The sequence below is a fragment of the Protopterus annectens genome, chromosome 1.part1 (assembly GCF_019279795.1).
Source record: "Protopterus annectens isolate FY-2018-M chromosome 1.part1, PAN1.0, whole genome shotgun sequence".
Classification (NCBI taxonomy): Eukaryota; Metazoa; Chordata; order Ceratodontiformes; family Protopteridae; genus Protopterus; species Protopterus annectens.
Genome location: NC_056726.1, coordinates 997,800,076 through 997,819,702, shown reverse-complemented (window position 1 = coordinate 997,819,702; position 19,627 = coordinate 997,800,076). Strand labels below are relative to the sequence as shown.

General features: G+C 40.4%; 1 protein-coding gene across 4 annotated transcripts in view; it reads right to left on the bottom strand.

Moving 5' to 3' along the window:
* Positions 1-19,627, bottom strand: part of TFPT (TCF3 fusion partner) — a 414,773-nt gene that overhangs the window by 16,628 nt on the left and 378,518 nt on the right. For 2 of the 4 annotated variants that reach the window (XM_044079543.1, XM_044079556.1), the window contains exon 6: positions 14,751-15,482. In XM_044079543.1, coding sequence (XP_043935478.1) covers positions 15,345-15,482 — 138 coding nt within the window. In that variant the 3' untranslated portion in view covers positions 14,751-15,344. Of the gene's footprint in view, positions 1-7,374; positions 7,386-14,750; positions 15,483-19,627 lie in introns of those variants that run through there. The other 2 variants (XM_044079563.1, XM_044079549.1) reach the window with 2 other exon arrangements.

Genomic DNA, 19,627 nt, shown 5'->3' with positions numbered 1-19,627 from the left:
TTCTCTAATTCAGGTACTCTAGCAAACACCTTAAGTGACCACCTTCCAGCCTATACCCACAGAACCCATACTCAAACTCCAAAAACTCACTCTTATAAAACAACCAGGAACCTCATTCACTTCAACCAAACTACTTTCAACAACATCCTAAAAACTCATAAATGGGCCCCCATAAAAACTACCTTTAGATGATGCTGTTAATTATTTCGACACAGTATTCCTAGACATTCTTAACAGCCTTGCACCAATACGCACCAAAAATATAAAATCTAACCATGCTCCCTGGCTTACAAAATCAACTAAACAAATAATCCTCACAAGAGACCGTGCATAGAAAGAATGGTGGAAAAGTAAAACTCCTCAAACTGAACAAAATTTCAAGCAACTCTATAATAAGGCCAAAAAACTAGTAACAAATGATTTAAAAAAAAAACAAAAAAAAAAACTTCTCAGTACAACTAACCAACCAACAAAACAAGTTTTGGAAATTGGTCTCCTCTTTAGTAAATCAAGGAATGTCACATAAACCAACACCCTCCCCAGACAAAGACCCACAGCAAATAGCCAACATGTTTAATACCCATTTTATAACTCATATTCAGAAAGTACTTAATTCCAATAGTGACAGAAACCTAGACTCCCCAAACTCAAACAGCTCAATCCAATGCGACAACATCCCTCTCTCATTGCTCCCAACAAACTCTTCTAATACGAACACTAACTCCTCTCATTTCACTATACAACCAGTACCCACACCCCTAGCACTTATCCAAACTAAAATCTTGCTCCCTTATCTGCTGATAAACTTCCACCTGAATATCTACAACTTGCTGTCAAATCAATTGCCTACCCAGTCTTCTTATAAATCATTCTCTCTCAGAATCATATGTCCCAAACATGGAAATAATCAATCATAACCCCATTACATAAAGGCAGAAACTCCAATGAACTTTCTATCATCCTAGCTCTATATTCTCCCTTCTATCACAAATACTAGAAAAATGCATACATGCTCAGTTTCTTAAATACCTCACAGACAATGACCTCCTTGCTTTTTCTGGACAGAAACCATGCTGGGTTGGGGCACCATTACAGCTCTACTGGCAGGCCTAGCTACATCAGTAATCTTGTTAGATCCAAGACTTTCGACACTGTGTCTCATCCTTTACTGATTTATTTATTTATTTTATTTATTTTACATTTGTTGACCGGGCTAGTCTAACTGGATACATGTCCATTTTCAGTAGAGGCCCGAGGAGAAAAGCTCCACTGTAACAGTCTATGGCAACACACTTAAGAAAAAAAATATATACAAGAGTTTAACTAAAACTACTAAGCAGGAGTTAGTAACTAATTAGAATACAGAACAACAGAAAAGCAATTAGTGTAACAAAAACACACAGCAATAAGAGCAGTATTACAATACAGAATAAAAAAATTTTTTTTTTTTTTTTTTTTTTTTAGCATCTTAGAGGTGATAGGGGTAAAACATAAGCAAAGTAAGTAGTGGTAATAGGAGGTAAAATCATAAGAAAGAGGAAGTCACAAGCTGAATAAAGTGACAAGGAAAGTTGGGCTGCTCCTCCAACGCTCTAACATGGTTCTCCTACTACTCCGAGAACAAATACAGTCAAATGGCTCAATGAACAGTCAGAATTCAAAACCAATAATATGGACATTCCACAGGAATCCATTCTAGGGATCCTACTTTTTAACACCTTCATAAAGTTTCATTACAAAGTAAACTCATTCAATATGCCGATGATTCTACCATGATCTCCTCCTCTAATAATTTCTCTGACCTCCTTAAAACTCACACAACTCTTTCATCCACTGAATCCTGGTTAAACGATTTTCATCTTCTGTTAAACCCTAAAAAATCCAAGCTCTTACTCTTCTCTTCAAATCCACAAACATGGACTTTAAAATATTCTCACATAAGACAGAAACTGAAGTAGTAAACTCATCAAAACTACTAGGTATAACTACTGACAATTGGCTCACGTCTGAACACATTAACACAATAAAGAGAACCCACTTTAAACTAGGGAAACTTTACCATCATAAACTAAATCTTGACACAAACACCCAACTAAAACTGGCCAACACTGTACTCATTCCTTCTTTTCTTTATGGAAGTCCCATATTCATCAACCTCCACTCAACTCTTTTTAATAAGCTTCAAGCTTATTATAAAATAGAATATCCAAAAAACGCAGCAGGACACTGCTATGTCTTCAAAATTTATTAAAACCACAAAAAATACAAACAAGATGAGCGCTTTCGGGTAACTACCCTTCTTCAGATAAAACACTCAATACAACCAAATCATTTTAAAAAGAGCATTAACCAATGACAAACTAATAAAAAGCCCACCTACTCTTAAGGGCTGGTTTCAGGGGAGATCGAAGGGCTTAAGAAGGAAGTGCTACACCTACAGCATAGATTAGCAACGGAGTTTGTAGAGGAGAGGTGTGTAGTGCGATTGGAGCAGCTCTACAATACGTTTAAAGATAACGACGAGAAATTGTGGTTGCAAAAGGTCAGCAAGTTGCAAAGGGACTGAGGATTTTTCACATGGAAATATTTTTGTTTGGCCGAGGTACAGGAATCAACTCTCAACCGCTAATGCTCGAGGCATCAGGAAACCGGCCACACGTCAGCAGGAGGGGAGTGGCCAACGAGAACACCTTGCTACTATGGATGCAGTAGATACAAGTGGTGTATCGACGACCCTTTCTGGACATTCGGTGGATGTACACGAGACCAGGGCAGGTGTTTCCAGCCTGGTTGGTGAGACAGCGGCTTCAGATATTGAAACGGAGCTGGCTTCAACAGTGGATTCGGTGACTGCTTCAACTGTTACTGTGGCGACTGGATCGAAGGACAGTACTTTTGGTGTCTTTGTGTCGGGTAATTCCGACTCAGGAGTGAACAGAGCAGGGGCACGTCCCAAGAATTTGCCAGGGCGAAATCGTTTTTTGGAAATGTTACCAGCCCAGGTAAAGAAGAAAGGGGCTTGGAAACGGTCCCTGAGCGAAGACAGGGACATGAGCAAAAGGAGGAGAACTCTGGATTGACTGATTTTATGGACACTGGTATTGTTTTTAATTTATCATCATATAAGTTGACTAATGATGAACTAATAGTTTTGAACAAAGGTTTAACCTTCGTGCCTAGTAGGGCTTGTGTCTTTAATGAGGTGGTTTTGGATTTGATGTTCTTTTGTCGCAGCGTGGCATTGAGACAGATATTTGGCGAAAGTAATTTTAATAATCAAGAACTAAGAAAACCTAGCTATTTTGTTCCACCGTTTTCGCCAGCAATGAATCTTTTTATTAATAAATGTGAATGTGATTTGATGGCCTATTTTCAAGAGGGTGAGTTTAGTAAATATTACAATTTAAATCAGGCACAAAGGCAAGCAGTGATAGACCTCAGTAACAATTTGGATCTGACTATTAAAACGGCAGACAAGGGAGGAGCGGTGGTGGTGTTAGATACCAATTGGTATAACAACAAGTTGATTGAAATATTATCTGATGAGGGTACTTACATTTTAATTAATCCTATAGGTGTACAACAGGTGATAGACAGGGTACACAACAGATTGCAGTTGTTACTCAATAATATGCAGATCACTGAGGAACTTTTTGATTTCTTGTGGATAGAAAAGGCGGTTACACCCATCTTTAAGGCATTGCCTAAGGTTCACAAGTCCCTCATAGACCCACCTCTGAGACCTATAGTGTCGGGCAGAGGTTGGGTCACGGAGAACATTCCCATTTGGTTGGAGTTTGTTCTTAGGCCGTATGTAGAGAGAATGGATAATGTTTTGGTTGACACGGGTCATTTCCTAACTATTTTAGGGGAGATTAACAGGGTAGAGACTAATGACAGGTTTTTGATGGTGACACTAGATGTTCATAGTTTATTTACTGTCATTAGTAATGATTATGACGTACATGCTGTTAGTGAAAGTACAGTTTTGTACCTACCATAAATGTAGATGTTCGAGGATTCCCTTGCTGCAGTCCTGACAATTGGGTATAGTCCGCGTCCCAGTCGGCCCGAATACCAGAGTATAAGGCTGACGTCGGTCATGGCGCTCTTAGACTGACGCCAGTACGTCAGGGTACTAATCGCATGGCGCATGACCGACGCCATTTCTCAGTCTTTCTTGCCCCAGATGTCAGAAGACCCAAAAGACAAGTCCAAAAACATCCTGCTCCAAAAAACATGTACAATATATACAGTAATATATACACAAAATATAAGCAAGTAAACTCACCTACACAACCACCCTGAAACACAGAGGGGAAGGAGGGAGGGTAAATTGACTGCAGCAAGGAATCCCTCGAACATCTACATTTATGGTAGGTACAAAACTGTACTATGTTCTTCTTCCCTTGCTGCAGTCCTGACAATTGGGTAGAATCCCAAAGCAGAGGTAAGGAGGCTGGCAAATTATAAAGTAGCAGGAGCTGACAACATGCCTTGTAAAACAGCTGTGGCAAAACCAGCTCTAGTCTTAGAGTATATAGGCAGGTGATAATGCCTAGAGAAAGTATGCACTGAACTCCAAGTAGCTGCCTCCAGAATATCCTTAGTTGCCACCCCTTAGAAATGCTGTTGAAGTGGCAGTAGCCCTAGTGGAATGAGGCCTAATCCCAGCTGGAACCTCTTTGCCATGATGGGAATAACAAAATGCAATGCAAAAGCCAATCCACCTAGAAATAGTTTGTTTTGACACAGGCTTGCCCTGTGAACTTAAAGCAAAAGAAACAAGTAACTGCTGAGACTGCCTAAAATCTTTAGTCCTGCTCAAATAATAACGAATTGCCTGTGTACATCTAAAGTGTGCAAAATCTTTTCCCTTTATTTTGAGGATCTGCAAAACGTGGGCAAATGAATAGTTTGGTTTAAAGCCACACTAGAAACCACCTTAGGCATAAAGGAAGGATTAGTAATGAATGATACCCTGTCCTTATGGAAAATCAAAAGGGCTCTACTGCCATAAGGGCCTGCAAGACACACCCTTCTTGCAGAAGTAATAGCCAACAGAAAAGCAGTCTTCCATGACAAATATTTCAATTCAGCAGTAGCTGCAGGCTCAAAAGGTTGTAGAGTAAGTTTTCCAACACAAAATTGAGATCCCAAGCAGGAGTAGGAGCTTCACGTGGGGTCTTATATTCTTTGCCCTCTAAGAAACTGCTTGAACAAAGGATGCGAAAACAAAGGTGGGTCACAATCATAGTGAGCTGAAATTGCTGCAGCATGAATCTTTATGGAAGAGAAAGACAAACCTTTGTCCAATAATTCAGTAAGATATTGAAGAGCCACACTCAAATTAGGCTCTGAAATCTCCAAATTCTTTGCTGTACTCCAAAACAAAATCTCTTCCATTTTTCATGAACACTCTCCTAGTACTAGGCCTTCTAGCTTCCATAATCACATTTAAACTTGTTGAGGAAGCTGAGACCTACCATGCTTCAACACAGAATATGCCAAGCTGTGAGATGAAGAGATGGAAGCTTGACATTGAGCAGATGACCGTCCTTCTGAGATAACAGATGAGGAATCAGAGGTAAAGGCCATGGAGGCTTCTTTACAAGACTCCTTAGAAGTGGGTACCAGTGTTGCCGAGGCCAATCTGGAGCTATCAAAATCATCCTTGGCCTGTCCTGTCTGACCTTAGTAATACCTTTGGAAGAAGAGGTAGAGGTGGAAAGGCATAGACATGAAGGTTTTTCAACTGAAAGACAGAGCATCCACTTCCAAGCTGTGTGATGAAACCCCTTTGTGCAATACTTTGGCAGCTGGTGGTTTAGTGGAGAAGCGAACAGATCTATGTCTGAGTTCCCCATGACACTGTCAATTTCTGAAATACATGAAGATCCAGTTTCCACTCGTGGGGATCCATGATTTGTCTGCTTAATACATCTGCTAGGAGTTCTGTGCTCCTGGCAGAAACCTGCCTGAAGAGTCAGTTGCAGGCTTAACGCAGTCTCCCATAGAATCATTGCTTGCCTGCATAGAGGATAAGAATGTGTTCCCCCTGCTTGTTGATGTACCACATGACAGTTGTGTTGTCTGTCAGAATCAACACCTGCCCTGGAAGAAGTAACTCCTTGAACGCCATCAATGCAACTGGACTGCTAACATCTCCTTCATGTTGATATGTAGATGCTGTAGTCTGGCAGGCCACTTGTCTTGTATCCACTTTCCATTTAGATGAGCTCCCAAGCAGTGTCCGAGGCATCTGTCGTTAAAATCTGACTCGCCTCTGGTCGGTCACAGAGTCCCTTGTTTAGGTGACATTCCTGAGCCCACCACAAGAATTCCTTTTGAAGGCAAGGTATTATTTGAATGACAGTGTCCAAATCTTGGCAGTGCTGTGTCCATACATTTTGAGATACCATTGCAGCTTCCTCATATGCAGTTTGGCATTGGGAAGCACCAGAATACAAGATGCCATGAACCCTAATGCTTGAAGGACTGTCCTTGCAGTCAGCACGGACTGATGAGATAGTTGATGGAAGTAAAGTGACAGACTCTTTTGTTTGTCCGGGTTAAAGGCCATCTGCTGCTGTATTCAGTCTCACACCCAGAAAGCACATGTCTTGAGAGGGTACTAGACTGGACTTTATTTCGCTCACAGAATACCCTAGGCATCTTAGCACTGCTATGACATATTCCAGATGCTGTAGAAGGTGTTCCTTTTCTTGAGCCAGAATCAGGCAGTCGTCCAAGTAAGGATAAATTTGAATGCCTTGAAGCCTGAAGTAAGCTATCACTGGAGCCAGAACCTTTGTGAATACTCTGGGCGTAGATAAGCCAAAGGGCAATGCAGAGAACTGATAATGAAAATCTCCAGTTCAAACCGCAGATACTTTCTGCAACTTAGCCTTATGGGCACATGAAGGTAAGCTTCCTTGAGATCCAAAGTTACCATCCAGTGATCCTTGCCCAGCAGAGGTAACAGTTGCTGTAACGTCAACATCTTGAACTTGGGAATTTCCAGATAAGTGTTGAGGATAGATAAATCCAAAATTGGTCTCCACGTGTTCCCCTTCTTTGGTACTAGGAACAGGCGAGAATAAAATCCGAAGCCCCTTTCTGACACAGGGACTGGCTGAATAGCCCCTATCTGGAGTAACTGAGAAACTTGCTTGTGAGCCTCTTTTCTTTGTGGAGGAGGAACATCGGGCATGCCTTTGAAAGGGGCATTGTGAAATAAAATCTGTACCGATGAATGATATCCAGCACCCATCTGTCTTGAGTGATTAAATCCCAATTTTCTTTGAAAAGAGACAATCTTCCTCCCAAAGGGCTGCCCAGGACGAGAGTCCACTGGCAGCTGAAAAGGCAGGTCATTGGTTCTGCTACGAAAGTACGAGGACTGACCCTGCCCTCACCAGAAGTCTGAGCAGGTGAACTGTCTGATCTAGGCCTAAACTAACCTTGAGCCCTGCCCCTACCACGCCTAGACCTACCCCTAGACTGGGAACCATAAGCAGGATATGTCCACCCTTAGGCCAATTTCTACTAAACTCGGAGGCTGCACCTGCAAAATCTTTAACAGTCTGCATAGACTTAGCTTTGTCCTCCATTTTTTAAAACTGCTTCCACAGGCGTCCAAACAACACATCAGACTGTAAAGGAGCATCCAAAATCCTGGTCTTAACATGCTCAGCTAAATTCTGATCCTTCAACCATGCATGTCTGCGAAGAACAGAACTAGTAGCAGCCACCCTCGAGGAGGCCTGAACAGCATCAAAACCACACTGCAAAGAATGCTTACCCACTTGTTCACACATGAACCAAATCCAGCAATTCTTTACACTCAATACCTTCCGGCAAAGCATCCACCTTAGATTTCAATTGTGAAAGGAGATAATTCTGATATTTCAGCATATGAAATTGACAATTCAACGCCCTCATGGCTAGAGTGGAAGAAGTATACTTTCTTACCCCACCTATCCAAAGCCCTTGCCTCTTTATCAGAGGGTACAGGATTTTAACCACAGAAGCTTTAACACCTTTAGGCCCCTGAGAAACAGTTTCTGGGTCCGCCTGGGACTCTTAAACAAATACTTATGAGCTTGCACCCTATAATACCTATCAGGCTTAACAGGAGCAGGAGGCAAGGAATCAGGGTTCAGAGAAGCCTCTGCAAAACATCCTCCACCACATTCAACACAGGAGGAATAGCTAAGGGCCTATGCTGGGGCAAAACAAGAATTCCTAAGCCTTTTCTGGAGTCAGAGTAATCTTGGCCTTCCCATTTAAAGTGCTCCCTCATGGAGTGAAGAGTCTCTGAAAATGAAAAATCCTCAGAGGAGAAGCTGAAGGTGGAATCATCCACATCAGAATCAGAATAAGTAGGAAACTCTTGCAAGTCTTCCACAGAAGACTCTGAAGCCTGTGAACACTGTTCAAAACTATCAAACTCCTGTTCCACCCTAGGCCTCTTATCAGGTGGGGCATAGAACCTCTAATCAGAGTAATCAAATCTTCTGCCATTTTAAGCATATGTTTCTTAGGCACAGAGCCCAAATGCTAGGAGAAGCCTACAGAAGCTGAACTTGGCCTTCCTCTAAAAGAAGCTTTGGCAACAGAAGGAGAGGCCCTAACTACCTTGGGAAGAGAGGGAAGAACAGTTACCTGAGAAGCCCCCTCAGCCTGGCCTACCTCCTGAGAGGGCACATCCTGTAACAGTAAAGTATCTGCCTGAGACTCCATAGAGACACCTGGCAAAACCTCTGGCTCCCTGAGCCTTCTAAAGGACCGACGTCCGACTGCCGGTTCCTCACCCCTAGACTTCACTGTTTTGTCCTTGCGCTTCTTAGATGAAGCGGAGCATCCGGACGGCATAGTGTAATTGCAACGCTTCACAAACACTAACCTAGCACAAACAAGCCCCCTCTTAATAGTGCTTGTTAAATCCAGCACAAGAGCGGCAACCAACAACGTCGTTGCTCAGGCCCTAAACAAGGTATACACAATGTATGATAATCCCTATGCATCTGCTTCCCACAAGAAATACAGTTATTCACTTTTCTGACATCCGTTAAATACTGAGGCAAGAAAACCAAAATGTTCCCAACGGGTTACTTAGCCAACTCTGTATTCGGTCTGAAACTCCGGTTTCGAAAATCTCAGAACGCCAACCTGCACTCGCGAAAATTGCTTCTGCATCGGACCATGCGCAAAAAGACTGAGGAATGACGCCGGTCATGCGCATTAGTACCCTGACGCATTGACGCGTCAGTCTAAGCGCCATGACCGACGTCAGCCTTATACTCTGGTATTCGGGCCGACTGGGACGCGGACTATACCCAATTGTCAGGACTGCAGCAAGGGAAGACGAAGAACATCTTTTGAAGGGTTTGGGGGTAACTGAAGTTAAGATCGATCTCATCAAGGAGATGTTGGCCCTGGTATTGGAAAACAATGTGTTCATGGGGGCACACTCCGTGTACAGACAAGCACAGGGGGTTGCGATGGGGACCCCCTGCGCAAACACGTATGCCAACCTTGTTCTCTCCCATTGGGAGAAAGCCTTTGTTTTAGGGGATGAGAGGTGGATGCAATATATTAGAATGTACGTACGTTTTGTAGATGATATTTTTATTTTGTGGAGAGGGGACTGTAGTTTATTAGAGACTTTTGTTACGTATCTACACTCTACCACGACTTTCTTGAGGTTCACTGTTACTAGCTCTTATACCACATTGGATTTTTTGGATGTGTGTGTAATGCAGACGGGAGGGGGATTTTCCTCGCGTTTACACAGGAAGGATTGTTGGAAAAATACTCTGCTGTCTTTTGACAGTATGCACCCCCGCTTTACTTTTCCCAGTATCATACAGGGGCAGGTTAGTAGAACTTACAGGATTAGTATGATTGATACACAATTTGAGGATGAAATGGTTAAACTTAAGGATTGTTTTCGAGTAAGGGGATATGATAATGGTTAGGTCAACAGGATAGTGGATGGAAGTAAGTGTCTTAGGCAAAATAGGTATAAACCTTGGCTCAGACGGACTCGAGGAGAACAAACTAGTTCTAATGTTAACAGCCAGACACAAGGAGGCTTGAAGCTAATGTTGACTTATAGTAGCAACATTAGAGATGTCTGTGGTATCATACACAGGAACTGGAACATCTTGACCAGTGATACTGGTTTAAGGGAAATAGTAGGAAGTAGTCCAAGTTTTAGGTACAGGAGAAATAAAAATTTGAAGGATTTGTTATGCGGGGAGAAGACCGTTACAAGGAACAAGCCTGTTAAGAGAACAGCAGGTACTGTACCTTGTGGGATTTGTAAAGCATGCAGTTACATTAATAAGGAGACATCATTTAAACATCCTGTGACTGGTAGGACCTTTTATTTGAAGGGGAGGGCTACTTGCAGAACCACAGATATAGTATACCTGACTGAGTGTTTGTTCTGCCCCTGTTTTTATGTAGGGAAAACTAATAATATACTTAAAGTGAGGGTTTTACAGCATCTTTCTTCCATTAGGAATAGTGATGAACATAATGCCCTGTATAGACACATAAAGGTACATCCTACACATAGTTTTAGGTTTAGGGCCATGGGGGAGGCATACATGAGGATAAAACTAAATAATAGAGGAGGGGATATTAAACAGGTAACTGAAGCTGCTGAATCCAGATGGATTATAGAGCTGATGGCCCATAGGAGCCCAGGATTGAATGATGTAATACCCCTGAAACCAGCCCTTAAGAGTAGGCAGGCTTTTTATTAGTTTGTCATTGGTTAATGCTCTTTTTAAAATGATTTGGTTGTATTGAGTGTTTTATCTGAAGAAGGGTCGTTACCCGAAAGCGCTCATCTTGTTTGTATTTTTTGTGGTTTTAATAAATTTTGAAGACATAGCAGTGTCCTGCCGCGTTTTTTGGATATTCTTCTGTTTGCTTCGTTTGGCTGGACTTTAGTGTAGCACAGAACTCTCTTCTTTGGACTTATTATAAAATAGCTAAATTTTCCTTTGGCCTGCCGAACCGCTCACATCACTGTCAAACTATTTCTTAATTAATTGAGTAGAATTCCCCCAATACCTTCACTACACACAAAACTTACCACAACCCACAACTTATTATTAAATCAAATAACTGCCCTGCACTCCATTCTATTCAACCATATTTATTATTTTATTTATTTTATTTTACATTTGTTTACCGGGAAAGTCCAACTGGAGACAGGCCCATTTTCAGTGGAGGCCCAGAGAGTCACACATTTTGTAATATAACAGAATGCGCACTGGGAGAAAGTTAAAAATACAATATATTTCAAAAGTCAGAGATTTCCTACTATAGCAGTTTCTCATTAACACACAGCAATAATTTCCAGTAGAACATACAGGAAGAAGCAAGACATTGAGCAGAACATACAGGAAGAGTTTAGTAGAACAAGATTAGCAGCATTCTGGGCAGGGGCCTAGATCTAGGGTATACTGCAGATATAGGGTGGTGGTGAGCTAACTTTTATTTGTTAGGGGATCCCAGCAATAGAGAACAGTTCTGGCTTAACTTGGGGGGTGACATGGGCAGAGCCAGTTTGTTGTGTGGTGGGTTTTGAGAAGTCTTTTAAATTGGGAGGTAGAAGTTGTGGAGGTTATGTGGGTTGGGAATGTATTCCAGATTCTGGCAACAGAGCAGGCAGAGAGGGATTTGCCTGTCTCATTTCTGTATTTAATGACATTTATGTGGTTCTGATAAGTGTATCTTAAGGTTCTGGATGGGGTGTAGGGGGTGAATAAGTTGATGAAGGGCAGGGTTATTTTCAGGGTGGTGGTAGAGCTTGTGAGCAATTGTGAGTTGATTGAGGAGGAGGAGTTGAGGGAACTCAAGCCAGTTCAGCTGCTTGAGGGCCAAACAGTGATGAGACCTACAGTTGGCTTCAGTAGCAAACTTTGCAATCTTGTTGTAGCAAGATTCCATCTTGGTTAGTTCTGAGCTATGAAGGTTAGTCAGGATGGGGGAGGCATACATGAGGATGGATAGTAGATGGGTTCTTGCAATCATGGCTTTTGTATTTTTAGACAAACGGTTTGTTCCTATAAAGGAGGCTGATCTTTTTGTTGACCTTCTTGATTGTTTGGGCAATATGTCTGTCGTACTTCAGGTTATTATCAATTTCAACTCCTAATAGCTTTGTGTGAGTTGTTGGGGTGATTAGTGTATTATCTTTGGATTTTATGTCAAAGTTACTGTATACAGGAGGAGACCTTCCAGGACTAAAGATAATAATTTTGGTTTTCTTTGGATTAAGTACAAGTTTGATGTTGGTGAACCATTCTTCTGCTAGGGAAAAGTTATTTTGGGTGATGGTTTTTAGTTCCATCAAGGTGGGTGCGGCAAATATAACAGTGGTGTAATCTGCATATTGTACTATAGACGCCGAAGGTGAGGATGCTACTATCTGGTTAGTGAATAGTGAAAATAGCAAGGGGCCAAGGATGGACCCTTGAGGGACACCTATGGCTACTGGTAGTAGGGGGGACAACTGTTTCTTCCATAGGACTGCCTGTTGCCAGTTTGATAAATAGTTACAGAACCAGGATATGGTAGAGGAGCTGATGTTCACGGTAGGTAGGGTTTTTAGGAGCATACTGTGGTTAACCATATCGAAGGCTTTGGATAAATCAAGGAATATGGAGGATACAAACAGACCTTTGTTTCTTTGTAGATTCACAATGTTGGAAAATGAGAGCAGTGCTGTGGTGGTGCTATGGGAAGGCCTAAAGCCATACTGGGATGTAGATAGGAGGTTGCTTTTACTTAGACCCACTAAACATCTCTTAAATGTAACCAAAGCTAATAAAAGAGTTGGTGAGTGGCTGTACTCCTACAGCATTGCTAAACTATGGAATGCTGTTCCCACACACATCACTCAACTTCACTCACTAAAAGCCTTTAAATCCACTCTAAAAAAACATTATATAAATAACCTCACCTATTCTTGTACAACCAGTTTCAATTCACCATAACCCCTTCTACCTCTCTCTACACAACACTGCTACTTTTTTCAAATATAATTCTAATCAAAGAGCTAGGAAATAGATCTGTTTTTGCTTCTTGCTGATTGCACTTCTAATTTTATGCTTTGTTATCTAAAATGTCTTTACTGTAACTATTACCATAATTCATGACCTTTATTACATTGTAAATGCTTGTATTATTGTGATTATCATATGTCATTTTTCATTATAATGTTAGTGTATGCTTTTTCCTATTGTAAAGTATTTGTGGAGCTTTTCCCCCGGGCCGCCACTGAAAATGGGTTATTTTGACCGAGTGGACTTCCCTGGTCAACAAATGTCAATCAATCAATAAACCACTTCAGAGGAATTACTTTAACAAGGAACAAACTGCCTACCAGGAGAAAGACATGCCAAGGTGACAGTTGTTAAAAGCACAGCAACAAGGCACATTTTTTCTTGTTGATATTTCAAAGGCCATAAATGAAATACTCAGGACAGCACAATTAATGTCAACATGTGGAATATATATACCAAGCTTGAGGCTGTGTGGTACTTAACGGTATTCTGCTTAATTTAAAGTACAGTGACCTCATCAACAGTCCAGCAGTGGTTTGGGATGGGGACAAAGTACTCTGCAAAAATGCTTTAACAGCATTGTACCAAATATTGGCATCGATTAGTACTAGGCTAAATGCCCTTGTGGGCCATTTTAAGCCTACTCAATAACCCCCTGTGAAAAATCAAACCCTGCACCTTGTGTCTGTAAGGCAAACGCCTTAACCATTATGCCAATTTCCTCCCGTCTGCTATCCTGCTTTGTTTTTTATGTCCTTGGACTCACAATTACAGGTCTTGTACTTTTAACAGGGAGTCAGTGTACAGACATGTCATGCAAGTACACTAGGCTATACAAGTCATAAAGCAGTAACAAAGTGTGCACATCTAAAATGACAGTGAAAGCAAAAGGAAATATGCATATTTCATTGAAATAAGCCTTGGCTATATTTTACTTCTCCTTTCAGCTTTTCCTCGTTAGGGGTCACCACAGCAGACAATGGTCTCTTGGCTATATTTCTCTGACTTCTATTTAGAGAATCAGACTAAAAAACAATTAATAAACTCAGTAGAGTAAACAGTGTTCTGCTTGCAGTGCTAGAAATTCTGAAATGCAGTTCTTCCCAGCTTACTAAGCAATGACAGTGTTAAAGGGACAGCTTTTCTACTATTGAGTGACACATTCAAACAGGATGACTAGGTAAACAGGGTTTAGGGGTCCATGGGACAGCTCATCTCAACTATTTAAAAGGACAGCAGTATTCCTCTTACTCTTAAGTATAGTGACCCCACAGACAGGACAAAAAGTATAGCAATTGTTTAAGGTGCCCAAAATGCTCTGAAAAAATGCTTTAACAGCACTGCACTGACATTTGACTATACTTACAGAGTTTATTAATTCTTATTTCTTTGCCAACTGACTCCCTGTTCAAAGTATGACTGGAATAGCCAAGAAAGTAAACTCACAGAGGAAGGGGGATGGCAGATGCCCTATAGCCACATGCATAAATCCATCACAGTACTCCTGAAAAAAGCAATACTGCCCTGACCAGCAGAATTGTACTAACCAATTGTAGGGTCCAAGTCCAGACAGAAAAATGCCTTTTCAGATACACCCATGCAAATAATGAACATCCACACTTGAATGAGCCAGTGCATGAAGAATGGCGGAGAAGGAAATAAAAACATTGCGTGGAAGTTTATTATTGAATGGCAGCCCCAAATCCAGTTTTCGGTTATCTTAATCATTGTCATAGAAAGTGCATTGTGGAACAATATTTACCCTTGCTGCACTTTTATCATGCAGAAAATGACCAACTACAAACTGTCAAAATTATATACCACAATACAACTGAATTCTAATGCTGCTATTTGCATTTTGGTTTGTAGATCTCCTTGCCATTATACAATCATCTGCACCTGTGTCCAGTATATTTACAACAGCCCAACACTTTAAAATGCATGACAGAACATATGCTTATGCCCAGCCAGCAGAAGAGTCTACTATGTTCTGTTCTCATTACATTAACACCTGCCACATTACTAGTCCTCCAGTGACAAAGTGATACAGCTATAAACACCCCACAGAGGATATCCCACCACTTCCCCTGACAGGACCACTCACTCCACAGATCCTACTGCAAAATAATGTAAGGATATTGGTGGTAACTGAAAGCTGCTTCAGTAACATGACAGTGGAGTACAAACAATGGTCTCTGTACTTCTGGTGGAACAGAGTATTCACTATACCCAAAGTACAAGATGCAAGCCATTTCACTCGAAATCTGGGCATGTTGTAGGGCTAGAATAATCACTGTAGTGGACTCGCTCTTCCACTGGACTACTGCTTTGCCAGCTTTGTGTCAGCGATGTTTCACCTGGTTCACAACTCATATCCTCTTCCAGCTTAAGCTGTAACAAAAAATATGATATAATTGGAAAGAAATCCCAGCAGAAACAAATGCAAGCAAAGTCCCACACTTACTCAAACATATATGGAGAATAAAAAAACACATATGGGGTTTATAAGTCCGTTTCACAGCTGTGAAGTCTAAATGGGCTCTAATTCCAAGGTTATTACAAATATCCAGTTAAAATCATTCCAGAAAAATTACAACTTTTTATGTTCAATGTGTCAGAGGGGAACACAAACAACCAACTCCAAGGCAATACTAGTGCATAATCTGGTAGCCATCCAGCTACATGCATGGTAATACACTTCTTGGTAGGAGTATTGCTAAAAAGTTCTACTAAATACACAAATAAATAAAAGCTTTCTATCCTGTTTTTTTAAGCAGCATATGTGTAAAAGTGTAGAAAACAAAAAGTACAGTTTTGTACCTACCATAAATGTAGATGTTAGAGTGTCTTCACTGCTGCAGTCATTACACTTTGGTATTACGGGCAATTACTAGGCAATTTCTACTTGGACAAAACAAAAGCTTTCAGAAAAACTGAACAATTGTTTGTATCATATGCTGCAGGATCACAGGGAAAGGCCATTTCAAAGCAGACCATTTCACAGTGGATGGCTACACACAGCATGGGAAACCTGTACCATCTAACATTAGACCACATTCCACCAGGGCAACTGCCACTTCTACTGCCTACCTTAGAGGAGTACCTACCAAAGACATTTTGGAAGATGCAACTTGGAGTTCAGTGCACACCTTTGCCAAGCATTACCACTTGCCTCTTTATTCTAGATCCAGAGCTGGCTTTGCCACTGCAGTGCTGCAGGGCCTCATAGCCACACCAAATCCTCTATAGAACCAGCCACCCTGACTCAGCTTTGGGATTCAACCCAAGTGTAATGACTGCAGCAGTGAAACACGATGAACATAGCACAGTTTTGTACCTACCATAAATGTAGATGTTTGAGTGTGTTCACTGCTGCAGTCCTGGTTACCCACCCGCCATCCCCTCTTTCTTAGCTGGGTCTTATCTATTCCTTTCTACACTCTACTACCCATGTGGTGTATTTGCTGGTTACTGAACGTTTTGTTTTTACCTTATTGCATGTTTTGTAAGCAATATGTATTGCCTATCTTTTTGGGGGCACCTAACATCTGGGGCAAGAAAAACTGAAGAAAATGGCGTTGGCTGCTTCTTATATACCCCTGACGCACTGACGTCAGGGAGGAGGCAACAGCAACTGATGCCACACCAAGACTTTGGAACTCTGGCCGACTGCGGGACACGGCAGGATAACCCAAGTGTAATGACTGCAGCAGTGAAACACGAACATGTAACGGCTACTTACTGTAACTTTTTTTTTTTTTTTTTAACACATTTATTAGATTACCATTTAAGACATGGGCACACATACATTAACACAAACCATATTAACATATTTCCATTTACATAAATTATACAATACATAGGTGTTTTCAGTCTAACATTACATAAATTGCGCTATTCCTGCCTTCCCTCAAACCTCACTACTACTCCTCAACATTATTCTGCATGTATTGTTTCCAGAAATTACATTTATTTCTGTGCAATTTGTAACTTCCCTTTTCTAAAGATCCCTCTTCCAGTAATTTTCTCTCTTTTACAATATTCAGTACTTCAACCTCAGTTAGCTTAGCCCTCTTCCCCTCCCAGATAAATTCCTTCAACTCTATTGTCTACAACTTCTCATCTGGTTGATAAAAATATGCCTGACCTGGGGCTAAAACCCTCTCTTCATTGCTTGTATCGTACAATCCACATCCAGCAACAGCACACAAGAACTTCCAGTTTCTCAGTTTTTATATCACAAATTTAGTCTCTTCTCATATGTCCTCAACTTCCATAAAAAAAAAAAAAAAAAAACTTTTTAATCCAAACTCCTAAATACTTCTATCGTATGTCCCCATAAAGATGGTCATTGCTGAATCAATTTGTGAGCGGGTAGGTACATAATTTATGACTACAGCCTCTGTTTTATGTTAATTTAAAACTGCCTCAAAATGTTCCACAACAATGATGTATCCTTTTCTGGATTTATCAAGTACAAAATAATATCTGCAAATAAATATAACTTTTCTTGATTACCACACCAGTTAAATTCCTGAATTTCTTTGTCAATGTCTCTAAATATAAAGCAAATAAAGGGGAAAGAGTTCCTTTGTTTAAGCACAGCCTATTAGAGAGGAACCCTCCCACTAACTCTCGTTTCCAATCCTCAACACATCTTCCTGATTAACTTTATTATTGTAAGAGGAAATGCAAATGCTTCAACTGTCCTACATACAAAATCCCAACTCTGTTGACTGTTTTCTCTGCATCAAGACCCACCACTGACAGTGACATTTCTTTCTTCTGTATCATCATTGTTTTATTAATGTCGTCAAATGTCTGCCTCCCTCCACAAATTCAAAATGATCTATATCTATCAATTTTTGCAACATCTCTGCCCTTCTTTTAGCTAGTTTAGACAAACATTTTACAATTATTGTTTAAAACTGAAAGGGGTCTATATGAAGCTGTCAAAAACGTCTTTACCCTCTTTGGTTTATAAATCCACTACAGCTTTCTACCGAGATCTTGGCACTTCTTTTAAAAATATTAATAAAGAAAATCTTCCAGATATATTATCACTTTCTTCCCTCCTTACTTCCACAGGAATACCATCTGTTCCTATATATATAATATTTACATTTGGGGAAAGAGGACACAGCTGCCCAAGTTCCTTTGTTTAAGCACTCCATGTGTACATAACTACTCTATTTACAATGCTGATGTTTTATCTCAGAAATTGTTTCTTTAAATGCAATGTTTTTATTCTGCAGCTAATGTAACCAAAACTTATTTTTGTTTCAGAAATTGTATGTTTAAATTCAATGTTTTTACTAGCACTTTTGTACTTTCTGTAACAAAAGCTTTTATTTTAATTTTTTGTAATTTTTTTGTTTGTTTTTGGAGCTTTTCTCCACAGGACTCCATTGAAAACGGGTTCTTCTTGGCGCAATGGACTATCCTGGTAAACCAACTTCCAATAAATAAATTTGTGCTCTTTTGGTTTCCACATTATTCTGCATTACAAACATTTTCATAAAATTTCCAAAATCTCTAGATCTCTCATTTTTCCTTGTTATAGGCTCCCTAAGTCTGGAAAATACCCTTTCTTCTTTTGCCCGTCATTTTGTTAACATTTTTTGTGCTCTGGAGTTATCAAAAATAGTTGCTTAATAGCAATCTTTCGAAACTCATGCATATTATCCAAGTGCTTCCTTATTTTCTCTTCAGCACTCCAAAATTTCTCCTCTTCCTGTTCTGTGCAATTTATCAATCTGCAACCTTTGTCAGCCCCTCTACATAATTTCTATTACTTCTTAATCATCTCTCTCTCTTATTTCTACTCTTATTTGTTAAACTCTGTTTTATCCAACTCACTAGCTATGCCTTCTGAAGAAATTTCTATCTTCCATAATAACTCTCAAATAATTTTCACTACCCGTTCCTTAAATTATTTTTTTTTTGAGAAGGTGCCAGTGCATCATTTTTACTTCATTACCCTGCATTTTTATCTTTGTTTTTATCAGTGCATAATCCAATATATTTATTGGATGCGTCTCAAAGCTATCAATTAAATGCACATGTTCCTGTGAACTGTAATTTCTGTCCAGTAGAGTCCAGTTAACAGTACCTCGGGGAAGAATAGGTAAATTCTGTTATATTTCACCTTTAAGGTCCCCCGATACACACTATCCTCAGTATTGCAAATCAAGTTATAGTCTCCACTTACAATATTCTCTGCTGAAACCGGATTTCTTGCAAAATATTCTTAAGCTCCATAACAGCAGTTTTTAGTGAATACCAATATATGCAGACTTAATCCTCCTCCTTGCCAATAGCCCTCTACTACCACAAATCTACCATGATCTTTTCTACCCTTTTATTACTACTGGACCCCTCTAGCAATCAGTATTACTACGCCACTCTTCCTTTGTCCAGGATATTCTGTTGAATATCCATCCTGAAATTCTTTGCCAAATTCACATGCTCATTTCTTTTCAAATGGGTCTCCCTGCAGTACTGCTGTTTGTACTCCGTTTCTTAATCCAGTTCAG